The sequence below is a fragment of the Cricetulus griseus genome, chromosome 5 (assembly GCF_003668045.3).
Source record: "Cricetulus griseus strain 17A/GY chromosome 5, alternate assembly CriGri-PICRH-1.0, whole genome shotgun sequence".
Taxonomy (NCBI): Eukaryota; Metazoa; Chordata; class Mammalia; order Rodentia; family Cricetidae; genus Cricetulus; species Cricetulus griseus.
The window spans coordinates 100850053-100865317 of NC_048598.1; the positions used below are offsets into that span (position 1 = coordinate 100850053).

Here is a 15265-nt window from a genome sequence, read left to right on the forward strand (position 1 = left end):
GGAGTTCAAGATCATCCTTGACTACATAGTGAGTTCAGGCCAGTCTGGGTTACCTGAGATTCTGTCTCCAGAATAACAAGTAGTAAAAGCCAGACCTCTGTCCCGGTCCTTGTGGCTGATCCTAGAGCTAGTGGCTTCTGGGGGGTCCTCCAAGTGGTTCCAAGCGCAAATCCCTCCCAGAGCCTAGGGCTGTGCTCCTCTCAGTGGCCATCTTCAGCCCCAGCCCTGAGCCTCCTTTTCAGTCTGGCCTTTATCTCACTCAGTTGACAGTAAGCAGGGAGCTGGGCCTCCCAGATGCCTGGTGAGGGTGTGGCCAATCCGAGCCTTTGGGCACTGGTCTTTACAACTTCAAGCTACTTGTGAAACTAAGTGCTGTGTCACCAGGCCTGGAGGGTGGGAGGAACAGCAGACTCCTTGGTTTGGAAGGAGCCCTCAGACCAACGGGGATTCTGGACCAAGGGGCCCTGGACAGCCCTCCAGACCTGGATTATGCAAGAATGGATATGAACAGCCCTGGCCACTGGTCATTTCAGCCTCCCAGGCTCTGCCCCTGGCTGGTCTGGGACTGGAACAGAAGGAAGGGGCTCCTGGGCCTCCTGTATCTACCCAGCACCTCAGGAAGTGTCCTCACATAACTGTAGACAGCCTACCCCAGGGTCAGAACAACAGGGAAGACAAAAGGTTGGTTCAGGGATTAAAGTCCAGGGGGAGGAAGGGTTGGACAAGCAGCTGTGCTGAAGAATTTCATGAGCCACACCGGTGTGTACAAGGCCCTCCACACCAGGAGGGCAAAGGGACAACAGTGCTGGCTTGTGTGGGGCAAGGAACTGTGGGGCCTTTGCTTTCTCACACAGGCCCTCAAGACCCCTGGCTGCTTCTGTATGTGTAGGAACCTCTGAGCTCACACAGTAACTGTGTTTATGTGTGGAAGACAAGTTGGTCTTCCTTAATCTCCTATCACCTTGTTTTTTGAAACAGGGTTCACTGTGTAGCTCTGGCTGACCTGGAACTTGCTCTGTAAACCAGGCTGGTTTCTGCTTCCAAGGGTTAAGGATGTGGCCGCCATGCCTGTATCCATCTTCGTTTTGAGGCAGGTTCTCTCACTGACCCCAAGCATTTGACTGTCTTGATTATGCCTCAGGTGTTTTATGATAAAGCTTGAGGGCCACCTTGGCGGATCCCATGGTTGGTGGGGGGGACAAACATGCCAGGCAGACAGAACTTAAGTGAGAACTTTTATTAGAAAGGGAAAGAGGGGGAGAACAGAGGTAAACAGACACAGAGACAGAGGACAGGAGAGACAGGAAAATTCCTTTCTGCCCCAAGGGAACAGCGGGAAAGAGAGAAATGGAGAGGGAAATAGAGGAGCGAGAAAGAGAAGAGCAGAGGCGAGCAGAAAGAGAGCAACAGTGGGTAGAGGTCTTTATTTTAAAGGGGTCCTTTGCACCTGAGCTGACCAGGTACTGCTTGAGGGCATTCTGCCAGTATAATGCCTGAACACTTTCACCAGGGATTACAAATGCATCCATGGCACCGACTTACAGGGTGCTGGGAATTGAATGAGCTCTTTGTGTTGTTTGTAGACAATCTCGTTACTCAGCGAGCTCTCTTGCCACACCCCCTCAAATCCATCTACACATGGTTCAGTAAACACAGTCCTCCCTCGGCATCTATAGGGGACAGGATTGAGCCTGGTGTCATAGGCCTGTTCCCCTAGCACTCAGGAGTCTACGGCAGGAGGATTGCTGAGTTCCAAGCTGCCTGAGTTCAGCCGAGGAGGGAAGCTGAGTTCGGGTTGAGAGCTCTCACTTGGCGCTCTCCCGCCCGCTTCCTTCCTCAGCACTCACTGCAAGGCTGTGCTTATCTGTCCTCCCAGGTCTGAGGAGGCGGCGGCAGGAGGATCGGGAGTAAGGCTGTCCTGGCTACACCGTGAGCTCCAGGATAGTGTGGACTACCTGGCACCAGCTCTGAAGAAGCACAGAGGGGGCGTGGGAGCGGCACACACCCGCGACCCCAGCTCTCAGGAGGCTCCAGGATAGCCTCCTGTAGAGGCAGGAAGCTCCTGTGGTCAAAGGGGCAGTTTACAGGGTGGCTCTGCCTCACTTCCCATGCCCAGGGGTTTCTCTAGGCGCCCTGGCGCCCTGGCTTGCCGCAGGGAACCTCGCGTTTAAGTAACTGGCCATAGCTCGCCAACGCGCACTGCGCGCGCGTACCGGGCTCGGGTCCCCCCCCGCCCCCCGCCTTTCTCACAGCTGAGCACGCGCAGTTGCTGACACCAACAAACCCGCAAGCCCCACCCTACCCACGCCATCTCTTCATTCCGGCCTCCCATTGGCTGCTGGGGCCGCGCGTCTTCAACGCAGGCGCACCCTACAGATAAGAGACGTCAGTGGGCGTGGCCGAAGGCGGGCAAGCCAGACTCTGCATCGCACCTCCATTGGCCGGCTGCGTGAAGGGAGGAGCTCTGGCTCCGGCCGCCGCGATGAGCTGGGCCCGTCTGAGCCGCTTGCTGAAACCAGCACTGCTGTGCGGGGCTCTGGCTGCGCCTGGCCTGGCAGGCACCATGGTGAGCGAGCTCATCGGGGACCGGGGGACTGCGGTCACAGCGACCTGTCCGCGATTGTGGGTGTGGGCAGGGCCCGGGACCGGGTGACCGTGTCCAGAGTGGAGATCCGGGGTCGTGCGGTCTGTTAGACAAGGGGCCACCCAGGTGGGAAAGCGGACTCCGGCAGGCATCCCCCGGGACAGAACAAGGTCAGGCCTGGCCGGGCGAGGGTCCCTGGGGGTGGGAACCCATGTCGGGGTCACCATAGCGGCTTCTGCTTGGTCCCGCGCCCCGCCCGGCCTGGTACGTCACAATCGGCAGCACCCTGGCTACCGGCTCTTTGTCCCCGCGCTGCGCTCCGGACGCACAGACGACCAGGTATGGGCCGCGCGGCCGCCGGCCACCCGGGACGCCGCAGGCATCGTGGCGGGTCCCCGGGAGGCCGGCGAAGACGTAAACCTCGATGCCGAAGTCCTCGGAAGCGCCCGAGACGTCGAAGGAGGAGGAATGCTCGCGTGTGCCGCCGCAGGAGGGCACGCCCTCGCCGGGCAGATCCGACTCTCGGGCCCTTCACTCCCAGGCGTTCCCAAGGCAGCAGCTGCGCCGAGCTCCTGGGCTTGGTGTGCGACCAGGGGAACCCTTAACGTCCCCTTCCCTGGCAGCATCTTCTAGGCCACCAGCTCCTTTCAGGATGACCTGAAGGGGGCAGAGTACTGAATAGGGAGGAGCCTTGACTCCCCAGCCCCAGGGCATTGTTTTCCTTAGTAAGGGACTGACTCTCTCCCCCTGGAGGAGGGGCAGAACACTGTTTCCCTGTTTTACAGTGCGCATCCCGTGATGATTGGCGCTGTGCGCGCTCCATGCACGAATTCGCAGCCAGGGACATCGACGGTCACATGATTTGCCTGGATAAGTACAAGTGGGTGCCTGGTTATGTGGGTGGTGCAAGGCCAGTCTGAAAAAGGGGCTCCTCTGACCGTGACCTCATTCCCTCCCAGGGGTTGCGTGTGCATCGTCACCAACGTGGCCTCGCAATGAGGCAAAACCGACGTAAACTACACTCAGCTAGTCGATCTGCATGCCCGATATGCTGAGTGTGGTTTACGAATCCTGGCCTTCCCCTGCAACCAGTTCGGGAAGCAGGTGCGTGGCTGTCCCCAGGCAATGGCCGAAGTGGGGGACGTTCAATATCGTGTGTGTGTGTGTGTGTGTGTGTGTGTGTGTGTGTGTGTCTGTCTGTCTGTCTGTCTGTCTGTCTGTCTGTCTATTTCTCTGTGTGCACCGTCGTGCACCTTACCAGTCAACGTATTGCTACCCATAGGAACCAGGAACTAATCAAGAAATCAAGGAGTTTGCAGCCAGCTACGATGTCAAGTTTGACATGTACAGCAAGATCTGTGTAAATGGGGACGATGCCCACCCACTGTGGAAATGGATGAAAGTCCAGCCCAAGGGCAGGGGCATGCTGGGAAAGTGAGTTGTCCTGGGGGTATGGACAGGGGGCAATCAGATGGCTCTGGATCAGGGTGGGAGTTAGTGTCAACTTTTTGGTTTGTTTTGAGGCAGGGTCTCACTGAGTAGTTCTAGCTGGCCTGAAACTCAAAGAGATCCGCCTGCCCTGCCTCCAAAGTGCTGGGATTAAAGGTGTGCACCACCTGGCCTAGGCTCAGATTTATTTGTGTTTTATGTGTATGTGTGCTTTGCCTAAGTGTATTTGTGCACCACCTGGATGTAGTGCATGCAGGAGCCAGAGGATGGCATTGAGTCTCCCAGGGCTGCAGTTACAGGGGCTTGGTAGGCTGTAGCCACCATGTGGATGCTGGGGGCTGGGGTCCCTCTTAAAGTCCCTCAGTGATCCACCCCACCCTCTCTCCTCCCCAGATTATTTTCATTTTATGTATGGGTGTTGTCTGCCTGTGTGTCTGTGAACTATATGCCTGATGCCCTCAGAGGTCAGAAGAGGGCCTGTGATTCCCTGAACTGGAGTCACAGACTTGTGAGCCATTACGACATGGGTGATGGGAGTTGGACCCCTGCCTCTACCTGCTGAGTGCTGGGGTTAAAGGTGTGCACACCCATGTCCTGGCAAGCACTACTCCTAAGCCCTCTTTTTCCTCTCTCTCTCTCTCTCTCTCTCTCTCTCTCTTACAGCGCCATCAAATGGAACTTCACCAAGGTAAGAGTGATGTACTGAGTACTAAGTGATGTACTAAGAGTTGGGGGGTGGTCCAACTCCCCTATACCCTGTCATCATGTTCTCTGTTCCACAGTTTCTCATCGACAAGAATGGCTGCGTGATGAAGCGCTACGGTCCCATGGAAGAGCCCCTGGTAAGTGCCTTGAGAGATGCAGCCTGGGTATGGGGGGGTGTGGTTGTTAAGGGGGCAAGTCTGACCTTGTTTCCCCATAGGTGATAGAGAAGGACCTGCCGTGCTATCTCTAGCCCTACAAGAGTGTGCCCCCACCGAGCCCCCCTGCCATGTGACCCCTGGAGCCTTCCACCCCGGCACTCATGACGGTCTGCCTGAAAACCAGCCTGCTGGTGGGGCAGTCCCGAGGACCTGGCGTGCATCCTTGCCGGAGGAAGGTTCAGAGGCCTGTGGCCCCGGGCTCGAGCTTCACCTGGCTGCCTTGTGGGAATAAAATGTAGAAATGTGCTGTATTCTGATGTCAGGAATTGAGCGAGCACACTGGGGATTAGAGGGCCCTGCCTATGCCCCAGGACTCTGCAGGTTACGATCTGGGTCAGCTGGTCACAGTTCCCTGGTAATCCCTGAGGCTCTGCTCAGGCCAGTGGGAATGACCTGAGTATGGGCAGGGCTGTTCTGCAGGGCTGTTCCTAGGACGATGGTGATCTGCTAGGAAGCCTCCTGGGCTGAGGTGTGTGTACATGTGTGTACGTACACGTGTGTACGTACACATGTGTAAGCTGTCCCGAGTTCTCTGTGAGGGTTGTGGGTGACTTGAACAGAGTGGCCATCTGGGGACCACCTACAGTGGGTGTGATTGAGTCTGCCCAGTGTGGTGGCATCAGTGGGTCTGGGAGTCCTAGAGGCTCTCTGCTGGACTAGTCCTTGACTACTTGCCCATGGCTTCCTTTCTTCCTGTGGGGCTGCCAGCTTTGTGCTGCCGGACTAAGTGCTGACAGATGGCCACCTCCCTCGGTCATCCCTGCCATCCTTCCTAAGGACCCGCTCCTCCCCAACTCTGCAAGGCTGGGGGAACCCAGATAGTCAGCCCCAACTGCAGTAGCTACTGCTACTGGGTGAATTCCATCTCCCCAGCTTGTTCCCACCAGCTAACCCTCAGGTCTCGCAGCACACTGGGAAGTAGGCAAAAGGCACATATATTTTAAAAAAGACCTTTACATATGTACACCAGAGTTCATTATAAATACATAGAAACCAGGGCCCGCCGGTTACCCACGGATTCCGGGGCAGGGAAGGGGCGGGTGCAATAATTTAGGGAGCAGGGGATTGCATATATTAACGGGGTCTGCCCCGTGGAACCCCCATAGACAGCGGGGCCTCAGCACCTGATTTCCTGAGTTACCAGCTCTCTGGGGCTACCAAACCCCATGGGTGGCTGGAGCAGCGCGGGGGAGGCACACAGGACCCACACAAGGCTGGTTGTCGGGGAAGGCACTGCCGCCGGGTGCCCTCAGTAGTTGTGGGGACCTCTCTGATGGCAGAGGAGCCGGTGGGCCTTGCTGCCCACCGGGCAGTTGTAATCCAGGGACCACTGTGGCTGCCTACGAGTTCGGGAAGGGCGGGCTGAAGTGGATGACGCTTTGCCGCTCTGTGCCCCCGCCTCCCATGCCCACCAGAGGCGCGGGGGGCTCAGTGGGCCCCGCGCGTAGGGAGCGCAGCATGTCCTCCAACACTTCCCTGAAATTGATGTCACAGCCCTGGTGCGCTAGCTCCGCGGGGGTGGTTGAGGGGTCTCTGGCACCCAGCATCAGAGAGCTGGGGTCTGGGAGCGGCAGCGAAGGGAAGGCGAAGCGTGGAGGCGGCGGGAAAGCCTCGGCTGGGGGACTGTAGGTCAAGTCCAGCACCTCACCAGGACCGCAGGGAAGCGCGATCGCGCGTGGAGTGGGTGGGCGCGCCGCCAGCCCCTGGTTGCTGCGGCGCTTCACCTCGGCATCCATCAGCTGCAGCTCCTGCAGTACGCGGTGAACGCAGCCCTCGGGGATCTTGATGCCTGGCGGTGCAGACACGCAGTCAGGTCCTGTCGGGGACCACACCTGGGAACCCTGTTTCTGGGAACCCCGTGCCCGCCCGCCGCTCCACTCACCCACTTGCTTCTTCTTGTCCTTGGTCTTGAGGCGCACGATCTGTAGGTAGCTGCTGCTGCTGACATCCGCCATGACGGCGGCGATGCGGCCCCACACGCGCAGCAGCGCCCCGCACAGCATATAGTGATGGCGGAGGCGCAGGCCCTGGGCGCAGCCCTTGCCCTCCTGTGCCAGTCGGCAGCGCTGGTTCCTGTACCAGGGGACCGCTGGTCAGCTTGCAGTGTGCACTTTCCAGCCCACAAAACCCTGGGACACTGGGCGCCCGGCTCCGCCCTCTCCGAGTGGCTTCCCTCCCAGGCCTCACCAGGTGGTGTGGCTACAATGCTCCAGCGACAGGGCATAGCTGCTCTCCCAGGGCTCCCGGGCCTCATCCGCAGTGACCTGGGGAGGCAGGCCGTATGTCAGCAGGGAAACTGAGGCTCAGGGACTCCCCAGGTATTCTCAGCCAAAATGGGACAGTAGGTCCTTCCATACCCGGTGGAACTTGCGGCACAGGCTGTCCAGGGTCTCCAGTTGGCTCTGGCGGCCGATGTTCGGCTTGTACACAGTGAAATACTCGCCGCGGCTCTGTTCTGCCAGGAGGCAGCTCGTCTTGCTGCCTCGTACCTAGGGCCCCAGAGTGGTGAGGCAGATGGCCAGCAGGGTCTCTGGGCAGGTGGCTGGCAGAGCACCTACCGGGAGTGAGCCTACTCACCTTGTAGGAGAGGTAGAAGCCGTCATAGGGACCTTTCAGCTCCAGAGACCTGGTGAATGCTTCTTCCCATTTCATACCACGGTCCACGCTAATCTGCCAGGACGAGTGGGGGTGTTAGCAGGTTCAGGGGGCTGAAGCCAGGGCTGGGGCTGGCTGGTTCCCTGCTCACCTTGTAGAAGACCACCTGCCCATCCTGTGGATGCCCAGGTGCAAGGAACACCTGCTGGCTTTCTTCATGGATCTCGTTGATGCCAGGGGCCAGGTCTGAGGAGAAGGTAGGTGGTCAGAGACCAGGCTGAGGGAGTCATTCTCTGATATACCGAGAGGTGACCCCATGAGTGGACAGAGGAACCAAAGCCTGGAGACCAGTCCTGTGGGTGGGTGGCAGGGAACCCTCTGGTCTAGGGTACCCAGTGTCCTGCACAGCTGCCCAGAGGGACTGTATCTGTTGGCAAGGATGTCTTCCTTTTAAGAAGATTTTTTAAATCCAGGGCGTGAGAGTCCCTGTAGCTGGAGTTACAGGCAGTTGTGGCGTGGATGGGGTGGGGTTGAGAATTTGACTGTCCTCTGGAAGGCCAGCAAGTGCTTTTGCCTGTCACACTCTCTCTAGCCTCTATTTTGATTGCCTTGAGTCTGGATCTCAAGCAGCTCAGGCCGGCCCTGAAATCATTATGTAGTGGAGGACCCTGACTTTCTAATTCTGCCTCTACCAGTGTTGGGTGGACAGGCAAATGCCACTGTGACACTTACAAATGCCCATTCGCTTCAGGGTCTAACACCTTAGCTTTACAGTAGCAACAAGGACTGTGGCAGGTGAATGCAACATGCAGCGGGCATGCAGACCAGCCTGACTCTCACTGCAGCTGACACAAAGACATAGGCTTCCTAAGATTTGGGGGGCGGGGGAGGGGGGGAGCTAACTGCACGGTTTGTGTCTCAAGTGTGATCTTCCCAGGTGACCAGGTTGTTACAATGACAGCAGCTTGGACCACTCTCTGGCCCTTGTCTGTCCTCTCTCAATAGTGGCCTCATATATGATGCATTGGCCCCTGGATCCCACCAGGGCCTCACTCAGATGGATCCCGGCATGACTGCCCAGAAGCTTACCCAGAATGCCCATGTCATATCTGCCTTCCTTCTTGTCTATTTCAATGAGGTGGTCGAAAGTATCGGAGAAATACTGGAACAGGGCGTTCTGCTTGTGCACCTCCAGCCCCAGGATGCGGTTCAGGAACTTGGTGATGGAGCAGTCTATGGGCGGAGCTGTGTCTCAGATTACTGCTGTCACCCTCCCAGAGGCCCCTGCATCACCACCTTCCAGTGACTTCCCGGGACTCACCCTTCTCCACATCCAAGCAGCCAGTGCGAGACTCCCGGCCGCCAATGCCCACAGACAGCAGACCCTGTTTCATATCTGCGAGGGAAAAGCAGATGCTGATCCTGGGATCCCAGGAGCCAACCCTGCCAAACCATTTCCCTAGAAGCCTGCCCATACACCCAGTCCCCAAATCCTGATGGAACCAGCCCTGCTGTAGTCCCCATGCTCCCAGAAAGACTCACAAGCCCAAGCTTACCCCGGAAGAAGGCGGCATCTCCTCCCGGGTAGCCCTGGGGCAGAGGCACCCTGTTGTCCGTCTGGCCCAGGATCGTGCTAAGGACACGGCTGAGAGCACGGGTGCCGTACTGTGGGGCAGGCAGCATGAGTGGGGCGGGGTAGAGCGTGGCCTCCCCATGTACGGCAGCCTCCCCACCACTGCCTGCCCTCTACTTACCTTATTCTCGAAGTTGTACTTGCTCAGGTCTCGGGACTCGGTGGCCCGGCGATCTCCATGGGTCAGGGCACCCTAAGACCATTTGTGGTTCAGACTCCAGCATTCCCTGGCCCACCCAAGGCCCTGCCCCCACGCCCCACCAGCTCACCAGGCTCTCCAGCCGCTTGGCCACGATGGAAGCGAACCTGCGCTCCCCAGCCAGCTCTGAGATGAGGAAGACATACTCGGGCGCTGAGACCTGGTTGGACCTGTGGGTGCGGCCTGAGGCCAAAAAGGCTCTAAGAGACTGGAATGAGGGGTCTTGGAGAAGAGATAACCTGGGGCGGGGCTAGGGCCCTCACCAAACTGCTGAATGGCGCGGTCTGCGCTCCAAGGCAGCTCCAGAGTCATGTGTACCCGGCGTCGCTGATTCTGGACCCTGCGGTCGGCTTGGAGGGAGACTCCTGAGCTGGAGGCCTCAGAGATGATGGCTACAAGCTGGAGGTGGGTGTGGGACGGGACAGGGTGTTGGGGGCCATCCTCTTCACTGTTCAGCTCTGGGTCCCCAGGCTATTCCCTTCAGGAGTGCAGGGGCACACACCTGCCCCCACCTTGCAGCCATTCCCTTGAAGAACCCTGTTGAAGCTCCCCACAGCCCCTGGCCCCTCGCTGTCCCGCACCAGGCCCCACCTTCTCGCCGCTCATGAAGCGCTGTTTTTCCCTGAGGTTCACATGGTCGATGGACAGGCCCTGTTCTGCTCTGGACTCAAAGACCACTGACCCATCAGGCCTGGATACCACACGGCCTTTCCTGCCAGTCATCTGTGGTTGGGGGAGAAAGGAGCCCCACTGGCTGTCAGTGTGGTGGCCCAGGAGCCCAGTGCACTGTGTCCATTTGAGGTACAAGGCGGCTCTACTGGGGCTCTGTGCAGGGACTTGGTTTCCAGTGTGGCCTTAACAGCCATGAGGGTTCCTGCCACTACTGGTCTTTTTTTGCTTTCTTTTTAGAAAATGCTTATTTTTATTTTATGTGTCTGTGTGTCCATATATACATACATACATAATACATACATAATACATACATACATGGACACACATGTCTGCATGCACACCTGCATGCACAGCAGTCCTCAGGTCCACCTGAGGAGCCACAGTACTCTTATCTGCTAATAAGACCATCTCTCATGTAGCTCAGGCTAGCCTGAAACGTGGCTGTGCAGCTGGCTGAAAGTGGGGAGGCTCCTCTCTGCAGCCAGGCTCCACCTCTGTCCCCAGGGGCTGACATACAGGTCCCTCAGAGCCATCTATGGACTACCAAGCTCACCTCAGCCACACACTCGGGACCCCCAAGCTGGTGGATGAGCTGGTCCAACGTGTTCACAGGCAGTTCCCGGCCAAGTGTGCGCACCTTGGCCAGTAGGCCCTGTTTCAGCCGTTCCACCCGTTCAAGGACACCAGGGCCCTGCAGGTCTCTCTGAAGTGGGTACAGGGGACCTGGGGGTGGGGGAGAGTGTCAGGGCCAGGATGAGAGTCACAGCAGGGTAGTGGAGGCCAGGCATGACAAGAGTCACTCTCCTGTGTTTGATAGCATGGCCCTGACCTTGGCTGTGAGCCTCAGTTTCCCCATCTGTAACATGGGTGTGAGTTGGGGAAAGGACTTCATGTGGCTGTGTCTGCTCTGTGGAGTATGGCTGGATGACAGGCTTACCTCGGTCATCTGTGGGGAGCATGGGGGCATCCACGATGACCACATCGTCATCTAGCAGCGACTCTGGGGATGAATTGAAGTCACTATCCAGGCCAGCATCCGAGTCTGTGCTGCTGCCGTCACTGATTCGGATAACTCCCGATGCCTCCAGTGCCAGTCTGGGAGCCTTGATGCCACGACCCCGAGGCCGCCCTGCAGGGAGGAGTCATGGGTCAGCTGGTGGGGCGGGGAAGCTGTACAAGTGGGTGAAGCTGGAGTGTCAGGGCAAAGAGAACGAGGCATTGAGGGAGGGACCTGGGGGTCTGTCTGGGACTGGGCAGGTTTTATGCTGTTCCTATGTGTCTTGTGTTCTCTCCAGGGAGACCCAGCCCCACTTCTGGGCAGGTGAGGTGAACTGAGACACTTATGTCCCCAACCTCAGCCCTGGCTGGCTTCATGGCTGGACTCCACAGGTAGGCAAGGGGCTCACAGGGTGTCAGAACCTCCTCAAAGGACAAGTCCAGGGACCTCATGTGTCAGTGCTGTAGGCTGCCAGGAGGTTAAGAGGGTCTATGGATGTCTCGTGGACTTGGGAGTGGAGGAGCCTGCACTGTCCTTCATACTTGGCTGTGTGCGTGCAGGTGAATTATTTGGCTTCTCTTAGTGTGGCTCTGGAAATGTGTGAACTGGAAGGTAAGGTGACCACATGTCTTAGCCTGTGCTCTCTGGGCACAATCCTGTCCTCACAATAAACATGTACACAGATGAGAAGCATGGGCTGGGCAGTGCCCAGAGGCTGCCCTCCTGCCAGCAAGTAGGGCTAGAACTTGGGTCTGTGGTGACACTGGAGTCCCCAGGGCCTTGGCTACTGGGGGCTGGCTGCACAGGCCAGGGGGCCTGAGGTTGGAGCTGCTGGGTTCTTGCCCCAGATTTTTGCTTCTCTGAGTGCCCTGCAGGGAAATGGCCGGCTCAACACACTTGCAACTGCCTTGGATGTCCGTGCAAACTCCCAGCTGGTTGGTACAGGACACTAGAATAGGGGCAGCCTGTAGGAAGCTCTTTAGTGGGATGGGGAGTGGCGCGGTCAAAGCCAGGGGGAGCTTGCTGGGCTTACTTTTCCTCTTCCCGCCTCCCCGGTCACGCCTCTTCCTGGTGGAAGGGAAGTGCTTCTGAATCAGGGACAGGAAGACACCTCTGCAAGGAGAAGGGTACTCAGTTCGGGGCCATGGTCATGCAGCTTCAAGGAGAGGGTGATGGGACACACTGGTCCCAGGAGGAGGGAGCCTCACTGGGGTGGACTGAGGTGTCCTGAGAGGGATGTGTAGGCCTGTGGGGGCCACAGTGCCAGGCCTGAGAACCCCATTCATGGGTGTTGAAATGACACTACCTATGTGTGGACAGATTCCAAAAGTCTCCTGTTGAGACCCGAGGTTCTCAATCTTGTGCCCCCCAGATCCAGGGGCCACCCACAAGATTCCTGTCTAGTCCTGCCTGCCCCTGGGTGGCTGAGAGGCAAGGGCAACACCAGCACAGCAAGGTGGGACACCAGGGAGTCAACATCAAAGGCTGCCCTGTCCCATCACTGGCGTTACTCACTCTGCAGCAGAGACAAAGCAGTCCAGGCGGCCCTCATTCTCGTCCAGTACCTCGCGGGTGCGCGCCTCCCCTGTGGACTGCAGCCCGATGACCACACACTGCAGGGATGGAATGTCTGAGCCAGGCTCCAGGGTGACTGTCCCATCATATCAAGTGCCCTGGAGAACCTGCCTGGCCTCCTAGCATCCCACCACCCCAGACTACGAGGGCAGGCATCAGGTATCAGGGCCATTCCCACAAGGCTGGCCTTGGTGCTCACCTTGTCCTGGCTCAGCTCCTGCTTGGCCAGCTCCACCAGCCGCTGCACCTTTGCTGCAATGCACAGGTACTTGAAGAAGCGCTGGTGTGCTGACCAGAACTGACCCCACAGGGACTTTCGAGACTCCAGGCCAATCCAGTCAGCTGCCTGCTGGAACAAGCTCAGGGCTTCGGCCCACTGCAAGAGCAAGGCCTGTGCTGAGCCCGCCAGCCAGATTTAGGCAGGGGCTATGGGGACAGGCAGGGTAGGGGGCGGTAAAAGGCAACAACCAAAGGTGTACAGTGAGGGTGTCACAGCCAAGACACAAGGCAGGGGTAAATATGATCAAAACATAACCACATTCACATACAAAGCTGTCAAACAATTATTCAAAATAAAGCACGGGGCTGTGAGAGGGCTGCTTTTGTTATTTGATTAAGAACCTCATGTAGTTGCCAGTGGTGGTGGCCCACACCTTTAATGCCAGCACTCAGGAGGCAGAGACAGGTGGATCTCTGAGTTTGAGGCCAGCCCAGTCTACAGAGTTAGTTCCAGGATAGCCAGAGAAACCCTATCTATAAAACCAACCAATCAAAGAAACAAAAAAGAATCTCATGTAGCCTAGGCTGGCCCTGATCCCCTTGCTTCCTGAGCACTGAGAGATAGATATGTGTCCTGTGTTCAATTTAAAGCCTCTCATTGGGGAGGGGGGTTCAGGAGGCAGGGTTTCATGTATCCTAGGCTGGCTTTGAGTTGGACATGCAACCAACAATAACCTGATTTCTGATCCTCCTGCCTCTACCTCCCAAGTAATGGGATGACAGGCATGTATCCCACACCCACTGTTAAGAGTTTCTACAGAGCAGGTGAAATCAAGGCCCCCTGGGCACCATGGACACTAGGTCCAATCAACCTCTGTGGTTCATCCCAGGCTTTGCAAGGTCCTGAGCAGTGTCCCTGACTTCCACACACTTCCTGCCAGGAGCCCCACCCCCATCCCAGCCAGTACAGCCACACTTGTCCTATGATATTATCTAGGGTTCTCTGGGGACAGTACTGTCTCAGGGACCTGCTGGGCCTCGAGAATCAAGCATGTTTCCTGGAGGCCACAGGGTCAGGTAACACAGATGTCCCTGTTGATTCCCAAAGGGCGGGTCTCAGCATGGCTCTTCGAGGACCATACATTTGCCCTTTTGTTTTGTTATGTTGTGAGACAGGGTTTGCCTATGTAGCCCAGGCTGGCCCAGGCCTCCCTCCCCAGTGCATGGCTGACTGTAGTGTGCCAACACAGCCAGTCTGTTCTTTCCTATTTTGTGGCCTTGAACACACTGGACAGGCTGAGGGTGGTTTTGTAAAGTGAGGTGGGAGCGGCAGAGTGGGCCCACGGTTGAGCCAGTGTGGGAACAGGAACCTATCCATGCAGGGCCTACTACCACAGGGAGGCTGGACCTGGCCACTGGCTCCATATCATCATCTAGGCAACATGCTTGGGACATGGGGGCAGGTCTGCCAATGTCAAGGTATCACAGTGGCATATCCTTCATGAAAAGCTAGGTGTTCTGGTACAGCCACATGAGCGGCTGAGGCAGGAGGATTGCCAGGAGTTTGAGTCCAGTTGAGCTACAGTAAGACAGGACAGTCTTAGAAATAAAAGTAAAAGTGATAGGGGCTGGAGAGATGACTTAGTGGTTAAGAGTACTGGCTGTTCTTCCAGAGGACCCAGATTCAATTCCCAGCATCCACATGGCAGCTCACAACTGTCTGTAGCTCCAGTTCCAGGGTACTGGACATTCTCACACAGACATGCAGGCAAAATGCCAAATGCACATAAAAATAAATCATTAAAAAAACAGTCTCAGCTGGGCGGTGGTGGCCCTTTAATCCCAGCACTTGGGAGACAGAGGCAGGTGGATCTCTGTAAGTTCGAGACCAGCCTGGTCTATAGAGCGAGTGCCAGGACAGCCAGTGCTACATAGAGAAACCCTGTCTCAAGAGACAAAACAAAAGTCAAAGTGAAAAAGAAGTAAAGAATTGCCCCAGCTGGACCAGTGAAGATGCTGGGCTCCAGAAAGCACCTGCTCTCTACTATAGAGATGCACAGCATGTTTGGGGTGGTATAACTGCAACACGGGTGCGGGAGGAGGAACGGGGCCCCTGCAGACAATTGCCCCAGCTTACCAGTCGGGCCGCCCGATTATAGACCTGCTCGAAGGCGGGGGACAGCGGGATCTCCTCAATGCGGAAGGTGACCCCTGAAAAGCTGAGCTGGCGTGCAATGTACATGCCACTGACCTTCATGTCCATGGCCACAATCTCCATGGCGCCCACTCCCCTGCAGACAGACAGGACCTCTGAGCACTGTGTCCCACTAGGGACAGGACAGACATCGCAGATAGGAAAGAGCCAGGAGGTAGAACACACCACATATGCAGAGGCCCTGTGGCCATGAAGAAGGCATGA

The 15265-nt window shown here is 57.2% G+C and overlaps 2 protein-coding genes across 7 annotated transcripts in view; one reads left to right on the top strand and one right to left on the bottom strand.

Moving 5' to 3' along the window:
• The first annotated feature begins 2361 nt into the window (after positions 1 to 2361).
• Gpx4 (glutathione peroxidase 4) lies at positions 2362 to 5206 on the top strand. Its single transcript, NM_001256831.1, has 7 exons — positions 2362 to 2566; positions 3370 to 3464; positions 3544 to 3688; positions 3867 to 4018; positions 4697 to 4721; positions 4816 to 4875; positions 4956 to 5206. The coding sequence occupies exons 1-7, from the start codon at positions 2483 to 2485 to the stop codon at positions 4986 to 4988; spliced, it is 594 nt and encodes a 197-aa protein (NP_001243760.1). The 5' UTR covers positions 2362 to 2482; the 3' UTR covers positions 4989 to 5206.
• A 668-nt stretch (positions 5207 to 5874) lies between these two features.
• The window catches only part of Sbno2 (strawberry notch homolog 2), a 49047-nt gene continuing 39656 nt past the window's right edge, over positions 5875 to 15265 (bottom strand). For all 6 annotated transcript variants that reach the window (XM_035445448.1, XM_035445446.1, XM_027419407.2 and 3 more), the window contains 19 exons: positions 14984 to 15137; positions 12827 to 13003; positions 12568 to 12665; positions 12086 to 12165; positions 10993 to 11184; positions 10609 to 10778; positions 9975 to 10106; positions 9647 to 9782; positions 9454 to 9566; positions 9306 to 9377; positions 9108 to 9216; positions 8873 to 8947; positions 8641 to 8784; positions 7703 to 7797; positions 7534 to 7626; positions 7314 to 7445; positions 7144 to 7220; positions 6839 to 7029; positions 5875 to 6745 (listed from right to left, as the gene is read on the bottom strand). In XM_035445448.1, the coding sequence (XP_035301339.1) occupies positions 6297 to 6745; positions 6839 to 7029; positions 7144 to 7220; positions 7314 to 7445; positions 7534 to 7626; positions 7703 to 7797; positions 8641 to 8784; positions 8873 to 8947; positions 9108 to 9216; positions 9306 to 9377; positions 9454 to 9566; positions 9647 to 9782; positions 9975 to 10106; positions 10609 to 10778; positions 10993 to 11184; positions 12086 to 12165; positions 12568 to 12665; positions 12827 to 13003; positions 14984 to 15137 (2689 nt within the window). In that variant the 3' untranslated portion in view covers positions 5875 to 6296. The remainder of the gene's footprint in view (positions 6746 to 6838; positions 7030 to 7143; positions 7221 to 7313; positions 7446 to 7533; positions 7627 to 7702; positions 7798 to 8640; positions 8785 to 8872; positions 8948 to 9107; positions 9217 to 9305; positions 9378 to 9453; positions 9567 to 9646; positions 9783 to 9974; positions 10107 to 10608; positions 10779 to 10992; positions 11185 to 12085; positions 12166 to 12567; positions 12666 to 12826; positions 13004 to 14983; positions 15138 to 15265) is intronic.